The sequence below is a fragment of the Macaca nemestrina genome, chromosome 1 (genome assembly GCF_043159975.1).
Source record: "Macaca nemestrina isolate mMacNem1 chromosome 1, mMacNem.hap1, whole genome shotgun sequence".
NCBI classification, from domain to species: domain Eukaryota; kingdom Metazoa; phylum Chordata; class Mammalia; order Primates; family Cercopithecidae; genus Macaca; species Macaca nemestrina.
This window is the reverse complement of record NC_092125.1, coordinates 132777769-132799446: the sequence shown is the minus strand read 5'-3', so window position 1 is coordinate 132799446 and position 21678 is coordinate 132777769. Positions and strand designations below refer to the sequence as shown.

The 21678-nt window shown below is 37.8% G+C and overlaps 1 protein-coding gene across 10 annotated transcripts in view; it reads left to right on the top strand.

The window, feature by feature from the left end:
- Positions 1-21678, top strand: part of LOC105485467 (cell division cycle 14A) — a 173885-nt gene that overhangs the window by 93151 nt on the left and 59056 nt on the right. For all 10 annotated transcript variants that reach the window (XM_071072340.1, XM_071072458.1, XM_011747852.2 and 7 more), the window contains 2 exons: positions 2092-2154; positions 14541-14628. In XM_071072340.1, coding sequence (XP_070928441.1) covers positions 2092-2154; positions 14541-14628 — 151 coding nt within the window. The remainder of the gene's footprint in view (positions 1-2091; positions 2155-14540; positions 14629-21678) is intronic.

Genomic DNA, 21678 nt, shown 5'->3' with positions numbered 1-21678 from the left:
TACATAACCTGTTGATCATAGGACATGCATAATAATGTTACATGGACTATAAGTATATTATCAGTAGCAATTCTAGTTCATTTCTCAGATGTAATATAAAACTGATTTTGCTGTGTTTTGAGTTGAGAAAATTGGTGTGATAAATGTGCTACCCATTTTATACATGGTTGTTTCTGTTTCATTTAAAATGAATTTAAACCCCATCAAACTTTAAAATAGTTTTCAAATATTTTTCTTTCCACTTAAACAACTACAGAGATACTCTAGCTCACTCTTGCATCAATATTGCCAAAATACACTTACAGTAATACCAGTTAAGAACTCTTATGGAGACATTACCCAACATAAAACCATTGATTATAGCATTTGGAAAATATGCCTGAGGGAAAAAATAATTTATTTATCATCACTATTATTATTTTGTACCATCTGGTACAGGCTATTTGTTTTATAATACTTAAAAAATTTAGAAAGAGTTCAGACTGGAATATCGCTACCTGTAATTATGGTAATAACTACCATAACTCAGTATAGAAAGTTGTGCCATCCCTCCTGTTGTAGAGGAAAGGTATGTAAACTTGTTTCGTCAAATGTTGGGGTTAACTCAAAGATAGATGACATTTTGGAGGATCTGATAGATTGTGCAGCATGTCTTTAAGCACCTGAGACATTTCTCTTACATAAGGCACCATGTTCTGGGCTATTTTTGTGTGGCAACGAGTAGTACCCTTCTAAGAACCTATACAGAGTATGGTGACATTTTTGCCGTTTTAGGGAGCACATTTCTCTGATTTTGATGTATTGGCATTGTCATAAGTATAGTTTATATTCCATGTTATGTGAACTACTATACATGGATATAAGCAAACACTTTGAAAATACAGAGAAAACTTCAGAGTGTATATTTTTCTCACATTTATGTCGGGAAAGGTGCATATGGATGAACTCATTTTTTTTTTTTTTTTTTTAAGGATGGACTAATTTAAATAATTTGTTCTGCTTATTCTGTGGGGGTTGTTTAAACCAGTGTTATCAGAATTTTGCATTTATAAGAATCACCTGGGAAGCTATGCTGACAAGGTGATCCTGGGCCCCAACCAAAGAGAATCTGATTTAATAGTTCTGGGGTGGAGCCCAGGAGTCGGCTTCTTTAATATAAATTACGCTAAGTGTTTCTGATGCAGATGGTGCATGTTCTGTGTTTTGAAAAAACACTGATAGATGTACTGGAGCTTGGCTTGCTAGTTTCTTTTTCTATTTTTAATGACTTGATCATGTAACTTTTAAATGTACCTGTGGTTTTGTGTTCTGTTGTAATCTGTATAGCTTCATGATTTATAAAATAAAAGACTCTCTGTTCTCTTTAAAATATTAGATCTGAGCTAGCTGGATAGTTTTTAAAAGTTCTAAGTCATTAGTTACAAAAAGGAGTATGAAGTTTTTCTTTGTGATAAAAATACCAAGTTTTTTTTTTTTTAAATTGTAAGAGCAGTCAAGTATAATCCTACTTTGTCAGAAACTATCATCATGAAACAGATTCTCCCAAGGTAGAGTTTTAGGAACAAATAAGGGCCTATTAAGTAGAAATATTAAGAGTTTTACGGGTTGGAAGGAAAAAAAAGGTAAAAAATGCAGGGTTTTTGGGGGGCTAAATATCTCATTTGATAAAAGGAAAACAGAAACTCATAAGAATAATTGATTTTTCTTCTCCTAACAAAGAAGTTAATCACTATGATATATTCTGTTATAGTTAACGTCTAGTTCCCAACAATTTCTAAATATGAATTTGTTTTGTTTCATTTTTTATACATATAATTTTACATACAAAACTGATGTAAATTAGAAATCAAGGCATCTTTTGTGGGGCTTTTTTTCATGTTATTCTAAGTGTTTTTTTGGTTCCACTTCTAAGACAGTCTTAATGCAGTATAACCAGTGTTATAAAAAGATTTCTAGATATGCATTAAAAATCAAAGGTTTAAGCAATCTCTTCAGATTAGTGAGGATCATTTCTGCAAGTAGGAGTTCCAGAAATGATGAGTAGAGTTTATCAATTTAGCGTGGAAAAACTAATTCAAATTCTGCTTTTAGGGATTACAACATGGATTTTTTGACTTTGAGACGTTTGATGTGGATGAATATGAACATTATGAGGTTTGTACATTTAAATTTTTTTTACAAAACATAATTTCATGTTGATTAATTTTTTTTCCCCTGTCACACGCAAATTGATTGGGTGCTAAATAAAAGCATTCTGGAGTTTTCCATAGTGGTCAGTTTTGTCCTTTCAGCCTTGGTTATTTCCTTTGAATCAGGAGTCATCAAAATTTTATTTTGGGAAAACAACATGTCTATATATATTCTGTCATCAAATATTTATTGACAATCCCTTTGCACCTTAAATTTATAAGAAAAATCTAAGTAGGGTAGTAAAATTATGTTACTTTTATTTTAGAAATCAGATTTTATTTAAAATAAAACAATTTGTACCATTTATTTATTTATTTTTGAGGCAGCGTCTAGCTCTTTTCTCCAGACTGGAATGCAGTGGCACAATCTTGGATCCCTGCAACCTCTGCCTCCCCAGGCTCAAACCGTCCTCCTACCTCAGCCTTCCAAGTAACTAGAATTACAGGTGTATGCCACCATGCCTGGCTAATTTTTTTTTTTAAAAACAGGATTTCACCATGTTGCCCAGGCTGATCTTGAACTCCTGAGCTCAAGTGATCCTCCTGCCTTGGCCTCCCAAAGTGCTGGGATTACACGCATAAGCAACCATGCCCAGCCGCCTTATAATATTTTTGATTGTATAAATTTTATTTTGAAATATGGCTGAATTTACTTAGTTCTAAAAGTTGGCTGAATGTTTTTTCCCCGTGGCATCATTACAAAACTTTTGATTAATGTCTTGACCGCTCAAAATGTAGGCAAAGGCTATCTCCAAGCTGGGTTGTGCTATAAGGAGATATTGAAGAACAGTAGGATAAGGAGTCTAGAGGTCGTTAACTTTTTCTGAAAGATGAGAAGCCTGTACAATGTGAGTAGGTTCAACATTCTTGGAACGTGAATTCATCTGTTGGGTTTCCCCAGAGGAGTAATACGATTTATCTCTATCCTTAGTACGATAAGGACAGCCCTCACATTTGGGGCCCTAGTCTAGAATATGGCTATTTGGATATTCTGTTTCCATGTTAAATGCAACATATCTGAAAATAAACTGATCATCTTTTACCCAAACATGGTCCTCTGCTTTGTGTGTGTTACCGCATTACCATCCTACTGAGCACCCAGGCTCAAGGCTAGAAACATTGCTTTGTTTTCCTCCCTAACCTAGTGAGTATTTGGATCACTTCTACTGGTGCCACAGGATGTATTAATTATATCTGTCTTTCCTCTCTGTTCTCACTTCCTTCCCTCTGACTCAGGTCTCACGTCTTTTCCTGTGGGCCTTTCGTTTTAATAGTTCTCTAACTGAGCTCGGCCCTTCTCCTCCCAGGCTGCCTTACACACACCTGAGTGATCCTAAAATAGGGTTCTCATCTTGCTTGTCTTGTTCTTGGCTGCAAACTGGCTGTTTCTCCCATTGCCCTGCTGAAATGAGGATAAACTCTCCTGTCCTGGCATTCTTAGCTGTGATGAGCTCCAGCCTACCCTCCTAGCCGCATCTCCTGTTTCTTCACTGTACGTACTCTGTGTTCCAGCTCCTCTGAACTGCTTAGTTACTGTTTCTTGAATATCCCTGTTGCCTGGTTGAGCTTGCTTTTTCCCAGATCCCCATCCCTTGAACCTCCCCCTCCTCCATTTCGTTTGTGTTAAAATCCTGCACAGATTAGATCTCAGCTCTGGAGTACTCCTGCCCCACCCCCGGCCAATTTCATGTGTTACAATTTGTACTTTCCATTTTCCTTACATCATGGCTATTTGCGTACAAGCCTTATTTTCCTTATTAGGTTGCAAATTCCCTATGGATGGAATTATGACCAAATAGAAAAACAGATACTTTGTTCTTGGATAGAAAGATTTAACATCATAAAGCTGCTACTTTTCCCAAAATTAATACATTTAATGCAATTTATGAAAAAAACCCAAAGAGTGTTTTTAAAAATACCATAAAAGCATTTTTAGTAGTGACCAAAAAAAAACCCATTCCCCTCTAAAATCCCAAAATTAGAAACAAAGGGAATATATACTTATAAGAAAGAAGGTCAGATAACTTGTAGTACATCTGAATCATTGAATGTTATGCAGTCATTTTAAAAAATGAATTGAGCTATACCAGTTATCTTGGAATGATTTCTATAATGTTTGTTGAAAAGAAAGGATATGGAAGAGTGCTTTAATAAAATCCATCTTTGTAATAAAACAAATGATAGTAAGACGCTCCCTAGCCCACACATGTAGGTATCTACATTATATGACCAGAGGTGACTTACTTTGAAACTAACGAAGCTTAAATTTTAGAGAACCTCAACCCCCAACTTGTATGAGCACCTTTTACAGTCCTATACCCAATTTTGTGTTAATAATTTTTTATTCTAAGTTGGACCCTCAAATTAGGTAAGTTTCAGAGCCCCCCAAAACCTGGATCTCTGCCCCATGTGTATGAGCATGAAGAATGCAAATGGCCCATTGTATTAATTATTAAATATACAGCCAAACACTAAAGCCAATTAAAGCAGAGACGGAGGTGGGAGGGGGTTGGAAGGGGTGAGAGAGAAGAAGGAGCAATTCAAGGAGAAAACTAGTGGAATTTTTATTTATTCCTTCCTTCCTTTTTCTCTAACTTTAATGGTGATGCTGAGGGTTAGTTGAAAAAAATCTTGAAAAACCTTAAGCAGACAGTACAATTTTATTCTTGCAAACAAACCAGCCAAACAAACAAAAATCTGACAAGAAGGTAGTCATGCTTTCACCTTGACAACAACCATTTAGGTGATGGGAGGGGAGCAGTCAGTTTTGGTGAACATTTGGAAAATGTTGTCAAACAATTTCTTTTTTTGAGAGTGATTTATCTATTCTTTTATAAAGCCTGTAAAATAGAAAACCACTATTGTGATTGGCAGGTGGTAGGTATTTCTTAAATTTTAATTTCTTGATTTCTTAAATGTTTGCTGAAGGAATAAATGAATAAAGGAACTCTTTTCTGACAATCTGTGGGCCCAGTCATTTCCTGTCAGATTTCTCTTGCTGTTTGCCCTGTTCTAGTGAGTATGATATTTGGTGAACTTGTGGAATAGCTGAATTCATACATTTTATTAGCTCCAGTAAAGTCAGTATTCCAATGAAGGCAGTGTAGTTTTCAAAGCAAAATTTTATTGTTGACAGCAGTTGGTGAGACTGTGAACCTTAGATGATTAGGGGATGTTCAAGATGCAACTTTTCAAAGGCACTTCTTTACTAAAGTATGTTTAGTAAATGATATGGCTCAAAAAAAAAAACAAAAAAAACCCAAAACACCCAACAACAACAAAAAGCCTAAACCAGTAAGACTGTATCTCTATGTGAGATTAAAGGGGAATCTTACAGAAAGAGTGCTACTTATAAATGCTTCTAGTGATGAGGTCAACAGAATTTGGGAAACACTTGTGTAAAGTCTACAGATAAACCTCTGCCTATCCTGCAAAAGGTTATATCCATCTTCCTCCTGCAATTCCAGGGTCTAAAGCAGTGCTGTCCAATAGAAATATGAAAGTGAAATAAATAATACATTTTACTTGTTGTAAATATGTTGTTTACATATTTACTAATATACCTAAAATAGCATTTAACATGTAAGCACTATAAAAATTATTAATGATGTATGTATTTTACATTTTTTTTGAATTAAGCCTTGGAAGCCTAGTGTGTAGTTTATTTCTTTTATTTATTATATTTTTTTGAGACAGAGTCTCGCTGTGTCACCTAGGCTGGAGTGCAGTGGTGCAACCTAGGCTTACTGTAGCCTTGACCCCCTGGGCTCAAGCCATCCTCCCACTTCAGCCTCCAGAGTAGCTGGGACCACAGGTGTATGCCACGTTGTCCCGCTAATTTTTGTATTTTTTGTAGAGATGGGGTTTCGCCATGTTGCCCAGGCTGGTCTTAAACTCCTGGGCTCAAGCAGTCCGCCCATCTTGTCTTTCCAAAGTCCTGGGATTTCAAGTGTGAGCCACTACGCCTGGCCTCCAGTGTGTAGTTTATACTATAGCATATCTTAATTTAGACTAGCTATATTTCAAGTGCATAGTAGCCACATGTAGCTAGAGTGTGGATTCTGCAAGGACAGGCTAGCCAATGTACTGTCGTAGTCCATCAGTATGACGTGAAGCCTAGGTTATATCTCCTTGCTTCATGTGATCTGTTGTTCACATGAGAGTTAATTTCAAAGCCCTGTTCTATTTAGAAAGCTCGAGGTGAGATACCTCAGGCTCTTGCTTTATTTTCGTGTGACTTAAAAATGGCCCATTGTATTAAGTATTGATAAACAACACCAGGTGCTGGCTTCCATCTTGCAAAAGTATCTTCCAAAATGTGGTCTTTCCAGGTCCTTTACCAAGCTGTTGTCCTTACATTTGCCCCAATCAGACATGAAATTTGGGCAGGTATGCTGGGAAAGTCCAGAAAAGTAACTGTGAGACGATGGTCTAAAACCTTCCTCTAAGAATCAGTGTCAAAACATTTATGCTTCTCCAACAGCTTCTTAAGGTATTCTCAAAGAATACATACTTTGAGAACCTTGAGAACTTTTATTCCTTTGAAATCTAGCCATTTCAAATCTAGTTCAGAAAAATAAAAGTTGACCTTTTATCCTAGGGAAAAATAATGAAGATGATAGAGCTTGAACATTCAATTAAATTATGTAGCTGTAGGTATGTGAGGAACTATGCTCTTCAATAGTAAAGTTTAATGGTTAATGCTAGTATAGTCTAATACTCTGCTTGTAAGACCTGGAAGTGGCACCCATATGCAGAGTCTACCTTCAGTCAGCTTTCTTCTATTTTTTTGGGGGGTAGCTGTCCTTACCAAACAAGATGTTGCCCAAACACCAGTGATCGTTCAAGATGCTACTGGTAAGCAGTTGTTATTTATCAGAGAGAATTTGAAGTTGTGTCTTTAGTTTGTTATTTTGCTTGTCCCAAAGGGCTTTCCACTGTTTACCAGAAAGCTTGCCATGTTTGATGATGGAAGTGTGATGCGGTAGCAGTGTCCTTAGTTGGGTTTGGGAGAAGAAATGCAGAGAAATGGTGCTTCAGTGGCAACATTGGAGGTTCCTCATCACTGTGGCTTACATTTATTACCCCATTCAAAATTCAGCCCATGCAATTTCGAGGAGTCTCCTTAAATATCTATTTGGGGATTAGGTGAAACTAAAAGTTCAAAAACGACTTCAAAACTGAGAAAGTACTTTGACTTTTTTCTTTGAGCTATTTTCTAGCTGCCATTATCTGCCCCCTGCCATAAGTCATTCCTTTTTTGGGTGTGAAAAACAAAATTATGAGAATATTTTCCAGAATATCGAACTATTGTGGCCTTGATCCTGTACTTTTAAATGTGAAAAATCCAGGCCACTTCTTTACCATTGTCTTGACAGAAGTTAGAGCCACACTTGGCCTGCAGGCCTGATGACAGAGGCACTGGTTACTGCCTTTACAACAGTCACCGCACAGGGCTTCCTTTTGTTTTTTCATCATGGCACATGGAGAAAATGATAATATTTGCTCAACACCCTGTGATTATAGCTCATAGCTGTTGGCAACTGGCCTGGGGACTCTGGCTGTTCCAGTCTGCCCAGGCAACTCCATTCTGGTCACACTGGTTAGGAAGCTTTGTTTTACAGAAATAATGGTGTGCGGATGAACATTTGTTATTTGAGAGTCAAGTAGCCACACCATGCTCCTTGTGGCCGCATTCTTATAGCTTTTCAGTTCATTTGTTGAACAGATATTAAATGCCTCCTGTTTGCTCCATATATTTGCTAGGCCCAATGTTTCTTTTTCTTTTTTGTTTTTTAGGAGGCTACCAGTAATATCATCTCTCCATGTGTAGGGTTAAAGCCTTTACTCTTGTCACCTGGTATCATAGAATCCATGTATTCTTGTGCCTCATTCTGCAGAAGTTGCCATATTTGAGTCTTGCCCCAAGCCCCCATTTTTATGCTTATCAATTTAGTTGTGATACAAAATTTCTCACTGATCAACGACAGGCTGAAATGTGGACTATTTTGTTCCTGAGACATTCAAGCAATTCAGTTTATCATTATTGCTATCTTCACCTGAAGGGTGCTCTTTTGGGGAAAGACCATTTCTATTCTAGAAAGTGATTTCACATTATTTTGGCCACATTACAATGTAGCCCATCTGGGAACTGTTTGTGAAAAAGCATGGGTTCATTCTGGATGCCTGGGATTGGGTCTTTCTTGGATCTTAGGCCTCTTCGATCAAGACTTCACATTACTATCAGGGTGTAGATTTTAAAAATTAAGTCTGATTATATCATTCCCCTGTTTTATCATTTCCCCTTCATGGACTCCACACTGACTAAAGGTGTGGAGGAAATGCAAACTCCTTACTATAGCACAGAAGGCCCTTCTTGACATGGGCTTGTCCTTCTTCTCCACCCTTGTCCTTTTCCACTCCCTTCCCATACCCAAATCCATGCAGCTAACCAGGTGGCGCCTTCTGAGCTTTTGCACATGCTCTTGCTCCCTCCTCCTGCCGGTCAACTCTTCTTTCTGGTCCACTGTATTTACACGGCTGACTGTTAAGTCCTTCTCAACCCCGTGGAAGCTCTTCTAATGTAGCCTTGTGTGGTACTCTGTTTACACATCTGTGTCTTTCCTGTATCTGTGGGTAATTTTGGGCAGGAACTGTGTCTTATTATTCTTTGTTTGAATGAGTAACCTAGTAGCACAGTACACTCATAGTGGGCAGTCATTATTTGTGGAATGAAAGAACTAATGAATAAATGTGTGAATAAATACTAAAAACAGGAGTATAGCACATTTCAAGATATTTTATATGATCTGTTTTCTGTGGAAAGTGCCTAAAACATGTTAATTAAGAATCCATTCTGATTTTGCAGTAATATTCCAAGGGACAAATTTACCACGGTAGATAACTTCTTCAAATGATATTTCTTTTATCAGCAGCCAATCTATGCTGGAAGAGTGACTTTTTTTGTTTCTAAGTCACTTATTTACAATACAGATTGCTAGATATTTTAATCTAAGACCAGTTCTGTATGCAACATCAATTTAGTTTAATATGTGACTGGGGACTATCTCCAGGTTGACTCTGTCACCCTTCACTGTGTAAGTAAATTTCCAGATTGACTAGGTTGTGTAGAGTCCTAACAATTGCTCTTTAGCACCTACCTTGAGAAACAGTAAAGTTTGTTAGGCCTCCCATCTCTCAACAAGTCACATCGGGTCAACAGCAGGAGTCAATGTTGTTGAACACTGAAGTTATGATGCTTCAAGACTTTGGATTAGAATTTGTACAGCGAACTAAAATGTAATCTGGATGCTGCTTGGTCTGCCTTCTTTACATGTTGGTGGATTATGGAACTGGAAATATGGGACTGCCATAGGACTGGGGTCAAGCAGTCCCCAGAATGCAAGTATGTGGGCATGTCCTCACCACCTGAAGCAGTTATGGAAGTGCGCCTCCCATTGGTGATTTGAATATTGGAAGAACTATTAGAAGAAGCATTCTCCTGCAGCCATCTGGTAGCGTTCATTACACCACTCTAAATCCTCACGTTTAAGGAAGCAAAATTACTTCCTGGCCACTGCAATTGCAAAAGTGAGGGGACCCAGTGTTTCCGTATCTTACACCCATTGCTGGTTCAAAGATCACGTTGGTTAAGTCTATAAAATGTTTTGAGACTTACCCTGTCCTAAACAATTCCCCATGGCTTTTTTTCTTCCTCTTTCATGATTGTTTGGTATCTTTTCCTTCTTTTATCTCCAAACTTCTTAAGAGAGCAGTCTCGACCCTAACTAATTATGGTCTGGCCTCTACTGAAACTGTTCTTGCTGACACAAGGGTTCGTAAAACCAAGTGGCTATGCTTGTTCTTCTTCCTACTTGGTTTATTCTGTGGTCGCTCTCCAATTCGCATTCCTTCCCTGATTTATAATGTGCTGTCTTTTGGATTTCTTCTCCGTCCATGGCTAGCCATCTTTTTCAGCCTCCCTCTCAAGTCCTTTCTCTTCCTTTGCCCACCCTGATTTGCTGGGGTTCTCTAGGGCCTCATGATTTCTGGTTATACACACTTTGTATGATTGAGTGCATCCAGTTCCAAGTTTCAACAACCATGTATGTGCTGCTGACTCCAAATCATCTTTGCGTCTTGAGCATTGGAGTGGCATCTGCAAATGTGCACAGGAGTTTTGCACCCTGCTGTTGTTGTACCAGCAGAGGTGTTCACTGATCTGGACTGTTGGAATGGGACCCTACATGTTTTCCAACCTACCGTCTCTCTGGTGCAGCTGATGCTAGCAGAGGTGAAGCAGTCATCCACATGGGACACTCCTTTTTCCCTCCACCGCACCGTCTCCCTCAAAAGCAAGTCTAAATTAATAATCTAGAGTTTGATTATTATTTAAAGCCAGATGGCATGTCAACTTAAACGAAATAATTCAAATATTTACTTTGCTTTAAGCTCATAAAGTGCCCATCCTTACAGCATGTTTGCGTTTATGTGATACAACTATACTGTCAACACTGTTTTGTTGTTTTAGAAGTTAGGGAAATATAAAGAAGGCACTTCTTAAATGGATTTTAAAAAGCCATTGTGGTTCTACCTTATTAAATTTCAAAATAGTCTTTGTGCCACTGTCATTCCTCTTATGTACTTTTAGTATCACACTTACAAAGTGTAATGCGACTTTTTCTTTAATGGATAAAATGGAGATGAGAATAACACCTACCTCGTAGGGTTGCTATGAGAATTAAGTTGTATAGAATACAGTAGTGCTTAACAAAGAGTCAGTGGTATCCACATATTTGCTGCCATTTTTGTTACTGTTGTTTGTCATTCCCACTTGCCTTTGGACTCTGTAAAAGCACAGAGAATGCTTTGTATTGTTTCATGTTTGACACTACGTTACAGTCCTAGATATATAATAAAGGCTCAGCAAATGTTTAAATGAATGTTGAATTGCGCTTCAAAACTGTTTCTGCATGTTTTCCCAGAAAACACATCTGTTGATAAAGGGAATCAATCTTGTAATCGTCAACCTCAAAGACCATTTTTTCTATGTTACTGTAGGTTTATTACAGTAGTAAAAAGGTCAAATAGTTTTCAGTGTTTGGACTGAAAAATATATTTGTGACGACTATTTTAGAGTCACAGATGCATTTTGTAGAAATCATAAAAATTGGCCGGGTGCAGTGGCTCATGCCTGTAATCCCAGCACTTTGGGAGGCTGAGGTGGGTGGATCACGAGGTCAGGAGTTCAAGATCAGCCTGGCCAACATGGTGAAACCTGATCTCTACTAAAAATATGAAAAAATTAGTTGGGCTTGGTGGCTTGTACCTGTAATCCCAGCTACTTGGGAGGCTAAAGCAGGAGAATCGCTTGAACCCGTGAGGCAGAGGTTGCAGTGAGCTGAGATTGCACTATTGCACTCCAGCCTGGGTGACAGAGTGAGACTCCATCTCCAAAAAAAAAAAAGAAAAAAGAATTGTAAAAAATTCACGTTTTTTAGTCAAATTATATTTTGAGTGCACCAAGAGAGTGAACTATTCAAAAGAAAGCTGTGAATCTTTTGTAGACTGGAGAATCCTACGGCACAGTGAATAACAACACCTAAATGTATCACTTTGAGGAATTCAGATTTTTTTATTTTGGGTTTTTCTTACAGTGAAGAACATCTGTCTTTTTTTTGCATAGTATTTGGTAGGTAGTAGGCTTTAGATCAGAAGTGGTGAAATCATACTCTTGCCTCATCGTTGCTTAGATATTTGTTTATAAAATGTGGTAGGGTTGGAAAGTACCTTAAGTTCCTGTCTGATCTAGATTTCTTTGAAGTGTATGTGTGTGTTTAATTAGAAAAACCAATTTGTGTCATATAAAGTATTTTGTTATTGATAAATATTGACATTTGTGTCATTCACTAGGAATAAAGGCACAAATATTAACTTTGGAAGACTACCACAGTAAGCATATATTATATTAGGTTGGTTAAAAGCTATAACTTTCTTATTAATTTTTTTCTCAGATTTAGATCTAAGACCTAATCTTTTTTGTTTATTCCATCAACCTTATCCTGGCTGCTGAATATAACCCAATATTATCTATTTATCTTTATGAGTAGGAGGATTTGCAAACATATTCTTTTGGTTCTGTGAATGAATGTATCTTAGGGAGTCCCTTGCCTCTCTCCATATGATTAATTATAAAAGGTTGCTATTTAACCAAATGGATTTCTGTAATCCAAATAAGAGATATTGCACAGTGTATTTATCTAACCTACTTGGTTGATGGTCAAGGATACAGAAATAGTGATTGTAGAACCTGTTTTCTTTTATTGTTCATAAAGAATTGGTTTTAGTCTCTTGATGATTAGTGCATACCTTTATTCTTGGATTTTCAAATACTATTTTAAGCTTAATAATTACTTGAGAGATATTGGATAATTAATTTGAGACTTTTATTTAAACAAGCAAATGTTTAATTGCCATAATTAGATTCTTTATTTGTTATAAATAGAAGCTATGCCTGAGGTTTAATTTCACATGTGCATTCATAACATTCATAACACTCATAAAATAACTTAGATTTTACTTAGGGCCTTTTGGAGTTTTTTTTTTTTTTTTCCTTAGAGATGGAGTCTCACTGTGGCCCAAGCTGGAGTGCAGTGGTACGAACTCAGCTCACTGCAACCTTCGTCTCTGGGGCTCAAGCAATCCTCCTGCTTCAGCCTCCCAAGTAGCTGGAACTACAGGCACACAGCACCATACCCAGTTAATTTTTTTGTATTTTTAGTAGAGACGAAGTTTCACCATGTTGCCCTGGGTGGTCTTGAACTCCTGAGCTCAGGTGATTCACCCACCTTGGCTTCCCAAAGTGCTGGGATTACAGGCGTGAGACACTGCGCCCGGCTGGAGATATTATGTTTATTACAATTAGATTAAATGCAGTTCAGATGTTTATAAAATGGTATGCACAGTGTCACATGTAACTTTTTGTAACTGGGAAGAAACATCTGCATTTAAAAAATGACAATTATATTTTATAACCAAGTTTTGATTTTCATGGAAATGATAATGGGCAATTTAAGTAGTTAAAGTAGTGGCTGCAGTTTTTTTTGATGGCCATATTCCAATTTGTTTAACGAATATTTATTGTGTACTTATGGTAGAGTACAGAGTCTATATTTGGGTCAATTTTGTACTATTAAGGTCCTTGCCATGTAATGGGGGAGAAAGCTTTTTATATGAATAGTAATGGATGGCCCAGTGAAGAGAACAACATTGCTTCCCTGCCCTGAGGATGGAGATGAGGAGGCAAGGGTAGGGGTAGGTGGGGAGGGGGTGGTGGTGGTAAAGACAGCGTAAGTAAAGAGGTGATACATGTATTTTGTGATGCATTGCACAAATGCCTCCCAATGACTGCAAAATTTGGGGTAACCTTACTCATGCCCCAGTGTCCCATGGTTCAAAGGCACATGGGGAAGGGAAGAAAATGGGGGAGATGATGGAGCCATGGGAAGGTGCTTGGCCACTTTCTTGGTCTTTCAGCCTTTTCTGAGGATCTCTTAGCATGTATAGACTAGAGGCTGGTAACTGGTGCTCAAAGTCAGCCAACAAGCATGTTTTTTTGGTTTCATAGGAGTTAACTTAATTTAGAAAGTCAGCATTTTAAAAAGAGAGATGAAAATTCAATTGGAAGATCAGCTGTGTCCAGTTGGCTTTCCTGCAAGGTGTCTCATTAGCTGGAGTGGAGGAGCACCTGACTCTGTGTATGTCACTTGTCTGAGTCTTGTCAGCCCTCAGAGTACAGCTTGTCTGACTCTGGTTTGTGGAATGGATGTGCCAGTATCCCTCGCTCCTGCCTTTTGCCATTTCCCCCTCTAAAAATCGGCATTGACAAGAGATATCAGCTCTATAAAAAGAGAAAAAAAAATCGGAAGTGTATTCATCATGAGCTTGATATTTACAGATTTTTTTTCGTTGTTTAAAACACGTTTACTACAGTCATGGAAAGTATTCATATTTCCCATTTTCTCTTATTTATTGCTAGGACAAGCAATGTTTGTTTTCATTTCATTTCTTTGCAGAGTGGCCGGGAAACAAACATTTTATGCAAAATACCTCTGCTGTAAATAAAAGTTTCTGAATGTTTCATACAGTCTAGACACAAGTTTTTCTAAAGTAGACTGAATTCCAAAATAGCATTTTGAGAATCAGGTGCATGTTTTTATTTTAAGCTATATTTGTCTACATGTATGTCTAATTAGTACTAAGAGTGAAAAGCGGTTTAATTTGTAAGGGTTTCCTAAATTGTATAAGAATTATAAAATATTTTTCTTCTCTTTTCTTACAAAATTCTGCCAGCGAGTTGAAAATGGTGACTTCAACTGGATTGTTCCAGGAAAATTTTTAGCATTTAGTGGACCACATCCTAAAAGCAAAATTGAAAATGGTAGGTTTTTTTTTCCTTTACCATCCAAACATTTATTTTGATTTATCTTTCTAAGTTTCTTAACTTCCTCAGATAATTATTTTCTTTGGTAATATTCTCCAAAGAATATTTATTCACAATTTAAAAAATTGAACAGTGGTGACTAGTGTGTTAAATATTGTACTTCCAGTAGGTGGAGCTATAATCACTGTTTTAGAACTTAACAAATTTTTAGCTTGCCATAAATAGGATGTTCACTTTACCTGACCCCCAATTATTAGAGAAGAATCTGAGAAACAAACTGGTCAAACTTATAAGCAGATTGCTGTATTCTTTCAGTGGTTCTCAGATTTATTTGTTGGTAGAGTGCTACACATGAAGGTATTCTTTGGGTAACACCATGTTGAATAATGATGGTGAAGACAGTGTGTCATTTATTGAATACTTAGGTGTTAATTACACAAATTTCAGCATTATCTCTTTTAACACTCAACTCTATGAGATATAGATATTGTTATCTCCATTTTAGGGAGGAGTAAACTGAGCCTTATTAGTAGGGAATTTGCCCAAGGTAACAAAGTAATAGACAGAACTAGTACTCCAAACCAGAGGAGGGCTCCTAAACATTGCCACTACACTGATACACTTAGTTCCATTGTGACAACTAGGTACAATTTTCCGGCTGACAGTGGTTAAACTACTTGTTTGCAGCATTTTTATTGCCATGGGCATACATATTTAGGAAAAAAATAAAAGCAAAACTAAAAATAAACCTTTTGAATAAAACATGATCAGCTATGCAAGTTTTCCCATTAATACATATTTTCTACTTACTAATTTTTTCTATCTACTAACATTCCCTAGAAGACAAGTAATGATAGACAACAGAGGTTCAAGAATAATTTATAAGAGAAGTACATAAAATTGAAAAATATCCATGAACAGAATAGCTTCCCGCCCTACTCCCCACCCTTTTCTCTCTCTCTATCTGATCATAGAGGTGGAATACAAATGTTCTGAGGGAACCTAACTTGAAACCCCTCGTCTAGATTTATTCTTCAGCTGGGCATGATGGCATGTGCCTGCAATCCCAGCACTTTGGAAGGCCGAGGTGGGAGGATTGCTTGAGGCCAGGAGTTCAAGGCCAGCCTGGGCAACATGGCAAAACCCTGTCTCTTAAAAAAAAAAAAAAGATTTATTTTTCTTTAATCATAATATTCTAGAATGTAGTTCCATTGCATATTGTTATTTATACATTTAGGTTTTATAATTTGAGCTTTCATAAATATGCTTATCCTTTCATACCTGTGGCGTATCTAATAGGGAACTCTGCTTGAATCATGATTTTACTGTGTAGATGGGCAATCCAGGTCTAGAGAGTTAAGCTCACAAACAGGATACCTCGATGGTGAAGCCAGAATTTGATCTTCTCACTTATAAGCTTGCTAAATAATCTGTTTTGGTCTGTCATTTTGGGTTGTTAGGAATTACATGTTGAGAACCCAAGGAAACTGCTTTCTGACAGTTGGCCTTTCAAGATAAGACTGATTAAACCTGCTTTCTGTGCAAATTACCTGACTCAGGCCCAGGAAATGTTAGTAGGGATATTGTTTCAGTAGTAGTTTTGTTGTCGGGTATTTGGCAAGGTCAAAAGACTTTCACCATTTGTGATTCATGTGTTTGACTATGTTTTCTTAATGAGAAATTAAGAGGTATAATTGTAAAAGCCATTTAAAATGTTTTTATGTATATAGACATTGTGTATTCTATGGATACATGCGTTTTAAAAATATTAATTTTATTATTTATTTATTTACTTTTTTTGAGACAGAGTCTCGCTCTGTTGCCCGGGCTGGAGTGCAGTGGCCGGATCTTGGCTCACTGCAAGCTCCGCCTCCCAGGTTTACGCCATTCTCCTGCCTCAGCCTCCCCAGTAGCTGGGACTACAGGCACCCGCCACCTTGCCCGGCTAGTTTTTTTGTATTTTTTAGTAGAGACAGGGTTTCACCGTGTTAGCCAGGATGGTCTTGATCTCCTGACCTCATGATCCGCCTGCCTCGGCCTCCCAAAGTGCTGGGATTACAGGCTTGAGCCACCGCGCCTGGCTGAAAATATTATTATTTTTTTTAACAAAAGTGGGATCTTAACATAGTTACTATCTTACAGCCAGGTTTCTTCCCTTAACATATCACGACTTCTTTCTATAGCAGTAAATGTAGATCCATGTAATCATTTTCCATGATTGCATTGCATATTATTCTACCATATGACTGTGCCATATTGTGTTAATTTATTTTTGGTTTTTGCTTTTGTTTTTTTAGAGACAGGCTCTTGCTTTGTTGCCCAAGCTGGAGTGCAATGGTGTGATCATAGCTCATTGCAACCTTGAACTCCTGTCCTCAAATGATCTTCCTGCCTCAGCCTCCCAAGAAGCTGGGACTACAAGGCACGTCCCACCATACCTGGCAGGTTTTTTTTTTTTTTTTTTAAATTTTTAGTAGAGATGAGGTCTCTATGTTGCCCAGGCTGATCTTGAACTCCTGGGCTCATGCGATCCTCCTGCCTCCCAAAGCACTAGCATTACAGATTTAAGCCACTGAGCCCAGCCTGTTAATTTATTTTTGAATGAGATCTAGGTTGTTTTTCACTTATTCTTTTTTTTCTTTTTAAATTTCATCATCTATTTAACCAGATGAACAGTTTTTCACTTTTTAAAAACTGCTGTGGTTGGCATAGATGTTCATACATCTTTTTGCAGCTGTAGTTTCTTCTCTAAATTGTTAGAAATAGAATCAATCACTAGATAGAAGGATATGCATATTTTGTATATAAGTTGTAAGTGTCAAAAATATTTAAAACATTTTTTGGTCCTGTATTTAATATGGGGAAAAATTATAGCTACCATTCACTTACCTGCCAGGAAGGGTGCTAAGTCTCTTGCACACACATCATCTATTTAATGATCAGAACAACCCTCTGGAGCAGGTGGGATCTATTTTATGGAAAAGAAGCTGGAGGCGTACAGGAATTACCTAACTCGTCCAGGTTCATAGGCCAGTAATTGTTGGCGTGTGGATTCAAACATTGGTCTATTTAATTCTGAATTCTGTGTTCTTTTAAATTTTATTACAGAGGATGTACACACTCACTCTAGAAAGTTTAAGCAATATAAAGAGTAAAGCTCTTTAAAAACATAATATAATCAAGAAATAATCACTTTAAGATATTGCTCTATATGCGTATTTTATTCTATGCATATATTGTGCCCTCTCATATTGACATAAAAAAGTCTGAAAGTACATTTATTTCATCTTTGTTAGCTTTTATGATGCCTAGAACAATTTCATTTAAGGCTGCCATTGGTAAAATATTGCTATTTTACTGGAATTTCCATTTTAAGATCTGATATTCACTAGAAGCTTCACTATATTTTTTTGTAAAGGACTTTAACTTTATAAATTCTTTTTGAAGTTGAGAAAATAATTTTGTGATGGAATTAAGAAACCTGATCCAATTACAGTGACATCTTGGTAATTTTCTTTTTTTTTTGAATTGAGAAACCTTTGTTTTTCTGAGGAGGCTGAAAGTCATTTTAGAGGCTCGTTAGTAGAAAAGCTGAGGTTTTAAAGAAATGATCAAAAAGCTGTTGCTAGGAGGTAGCTAAAGGAAGCTGTAAAATCTTGGGATCTGGGCAGAATGTATTATAAGAGCCTTAAGTGTGTGTTTGTGTCAACAGGGAACACTAGGAGTTTCTTTTAGCCATTTTGATTCACATTGTTTTGACAGTGGGGAAGAGAAGAACCCTACTTTTTTTTTGTTAAACAATTTTGAATTGATAAGTGATGGATAACAACAGAATGAAACAGATACTTTGGATTTCAGATTTTCTGTAAAAATGTCTCTTAAGTGTCACTGTCATTCTCACTTCCATTTAAACACACACACACACACACACTTACACACACAGAAAGATAGCTTCAGACTGAGAATCCCAACAATTCGAGGCATTAGCCTGCTCCTTTAAAGAGAGAAGCCCAGTGTCCTGTTTAGTAAAGAGCCTGGGCAGGCTGAAGCCTGGTTCCATTCCTTTTTGGCTGCGTGAGCTTCAGTGAGTTCCACAACTTCTTTGAGCATCAGTTTTCTTGTATATCACAGTGGGAGAAATATGATGCTCACTGCAGGCACCTAGTGAGGATTAGAGATGTTATATGAAGTGCCTTGCAGAGTATCGGGCACACATAAGAGGCGTTTATTAGATAGCAGGTATTATGGTTACATTTTTATCGTTAACTAGCCTAATCAACAGATTTTATGTCTTTCTACATTTGCCTGCTCATTTTGTAGTTTTTACTTTTAATAATGACTGAGCGGACTAGTCATTTGACTCTGCTGTTCGTCAGTTTTCGAACTTTGAAATGAGGGCCTGGGAAGAGATGAATAAAGAAATCTCTTTTGACTCTGATACCCTGTTCATGTGTTTGGTCAGCTCACCTCCACGACTTTGTTGTGGTTCAGTGATGCCGGCGCACCATCTTGTGGCCAGATGGAGTAAGGGTCGGATGAAGGCTCCATCAGCTCTGGGTCGGCACATTATACACATTGCTAAAACCAGTCTCACAAAAAGCACCCACGTACATCCGTAAAAGCCACACACAGTTGTTCACAGGTCATAGGACGTTTCCACTGTTTTATAATTTATTCTAAACAGTTTTACGGGTTTTTGTAAAACCTGCTCACCAACTCTAACCACTCATGCTCATATCATGTTCTCTTATTGGGAGCCTTAACAGATAGAATCAAGTTGAATCTTACTTGAAATTAGCCCCAGCACGGGTGTTGGAATCTGTCAGGACTGAAATACTGGCTGTACCTGTTACTAGTTGTATGTGTATGGGCCAGCTTTTCCAGGCATCAGAAATTGAGTAATTGCAGGTTTTAATGAGATAATCCACATAAAGCACTTAGCATAGTGGCTAGCACATAGTAAGTGCTTGATAAATGTTAGGTGCAATTATTGTTGTTATTGTTATTTCAGTGCCCTGTTGCCATATTTGGACAATTTCTGTCCAGTGTTTTTTTCTCAAAAGAGATATATATCGTTTCTCTTAATATTCTATTTAGGCATATTAGCTATGCTGCCATTTACTCATGATGGAAATTCATATGTGAAAGGAGAGATTTTTGCAGCCTTTGTTGCAGGGAAGAAGGGGCTAGGCAATTGCGGTCCCAGGCATGCTAGCAACCTGGAGGCAGAAGCTCTCACCAGCCCGCCACACGCAGGGCAGGCTTTCCAGGTGTTTATGAGCCCTTCTCCTCCCCATTCCAAACATGATAGAAAAACTGTTATTTCTTAATGCCAACTACAGTTCTTTTTTTGCTTTAGGCTATAAATCTGTTGCAGGGAAATAATTTGAGCAAATAAACCAACTGGGAAAACAGACTTGATTTTTGCGGTTAGAAAAGCATGTTTTCTCCATGTTTGTATATGTTTTTGTTTCTACAAAAAAGATTTTAAATAAGCTCTGTATTACCTCTTTGCTCAAAAGCAACATGGCCTGTGAAAATCACATATCTGAGCTGTGGATTAATTGGTCCTGCCTTCCAATTCTGTCTTCATCCTTTGTGTGACCTGGCCAAGTGTACCAGTTAGGGCTGTCTAACTCTGGTAAAAGGCAGTTTTTGGAATATGTTGGGTGGCTCATAGACTTTAAGAGAAGGCTGGAGAACTAGGCTTAAAAGATGAACAGGATCCAAGTGGGAAAATGGGAACCACACCAGGCATTTCAAACATAAAGAATTTAATACAAGGAGTTTGTTTCAAAAAAGACTAAAAAGTAAAAAGGCAACACTGAAGAAACCAGAATATGTTGGAGAAAACAGCTAGTACCTTTAAGGCTGGGGGGACGAAAGGGACAAAAGTGGAGTTAGCAGAACCTGGGAGCTCTGAGGAGGAGCCAGAAGGTTGGTGCTGTGACCTCTGAAGGGAATGCCACACAGCTGGTGTTTGGATTTGGGGGCTGAGGAGTGGAGACTGTGAGGGCTCCAGCCTCAGAGGTGAATGCAGCAGGATGGTGGTATGAGAGCCAAAGTAAGCTGAGAACTCTGGCTGCTTCCTGTTTTCTGCTGCTGAAGTGATGCTGCCAGGAGGACAGGAAGAAGTTCCTTCCTCCTCCCCAGGTTGAGCTTTAGTGCCTCCCATTTTTACAACCAATAGGAAGTCAGATAGAAAGGTAGTCTGGGAAATGTAGGACGTATATGGACTCCAGCCCCAGTGTCACAGAACATAAGAGAGTTGGCTTGGAGCTGAGAGCTGACTAGCATAACAGGGATCCAAGGCAGCAGGAAATATAGCCAAGGACACAGCATGGAAACAGTCTGATTCACTTTGCTGGCTGCCACCACCCCTGGAACCTACCATCATGAATGGGTTCCAACTGAGATAATTTCACTCAGCTGGTATGTTAGGGATCAGTGAATCCTGAATGGGTTACAGATGTGGCCATCGTGTGCTGGAAACTTAGTCCCCTGAACCTTTGGAGCTGCCAAGAAAGGCCTGCAATGGCCAGCGCCCCCAGTGGTCGCCTTGGCTGATTAGCTAAGGCTAGGTCTGTAACCCAGCTGACTGCGTAGCTCCCAGGAATACTCACACGATGGTGGAGCCGCTCAAAAATAAAAGGGGGTTTAAAGATGGAGCATCTTCCTCCCTCAAACAAAGGAGGTATCTACAAAAGTTATTCTTTTTGTTTTTAACTAAAAAATATTTCTATTTTAATTGATAAAAATTATATATTTATGGTGTACAACAAGTTTTGAAATATGTATACATTGTAGAATGGCTAAGTCAAGTTTTACTTAAGTATTCACATTTTTTTTTTGTGGTAGGAAGACTTAAATTCTTCTTTCTAAATGACTTTCAAATTATTATAGTCACCATGTTGTACAATACATCTCTGGGACATACTCCTTTCTAACTGAAATTTTGTTTTCTTTGACCAATATCTCCCCAACACCCCCTCTTTTAGTTTCTTAATATGTTAAGTGGAGTTAGCCTTTCTTAAGAGATGGTTTTGA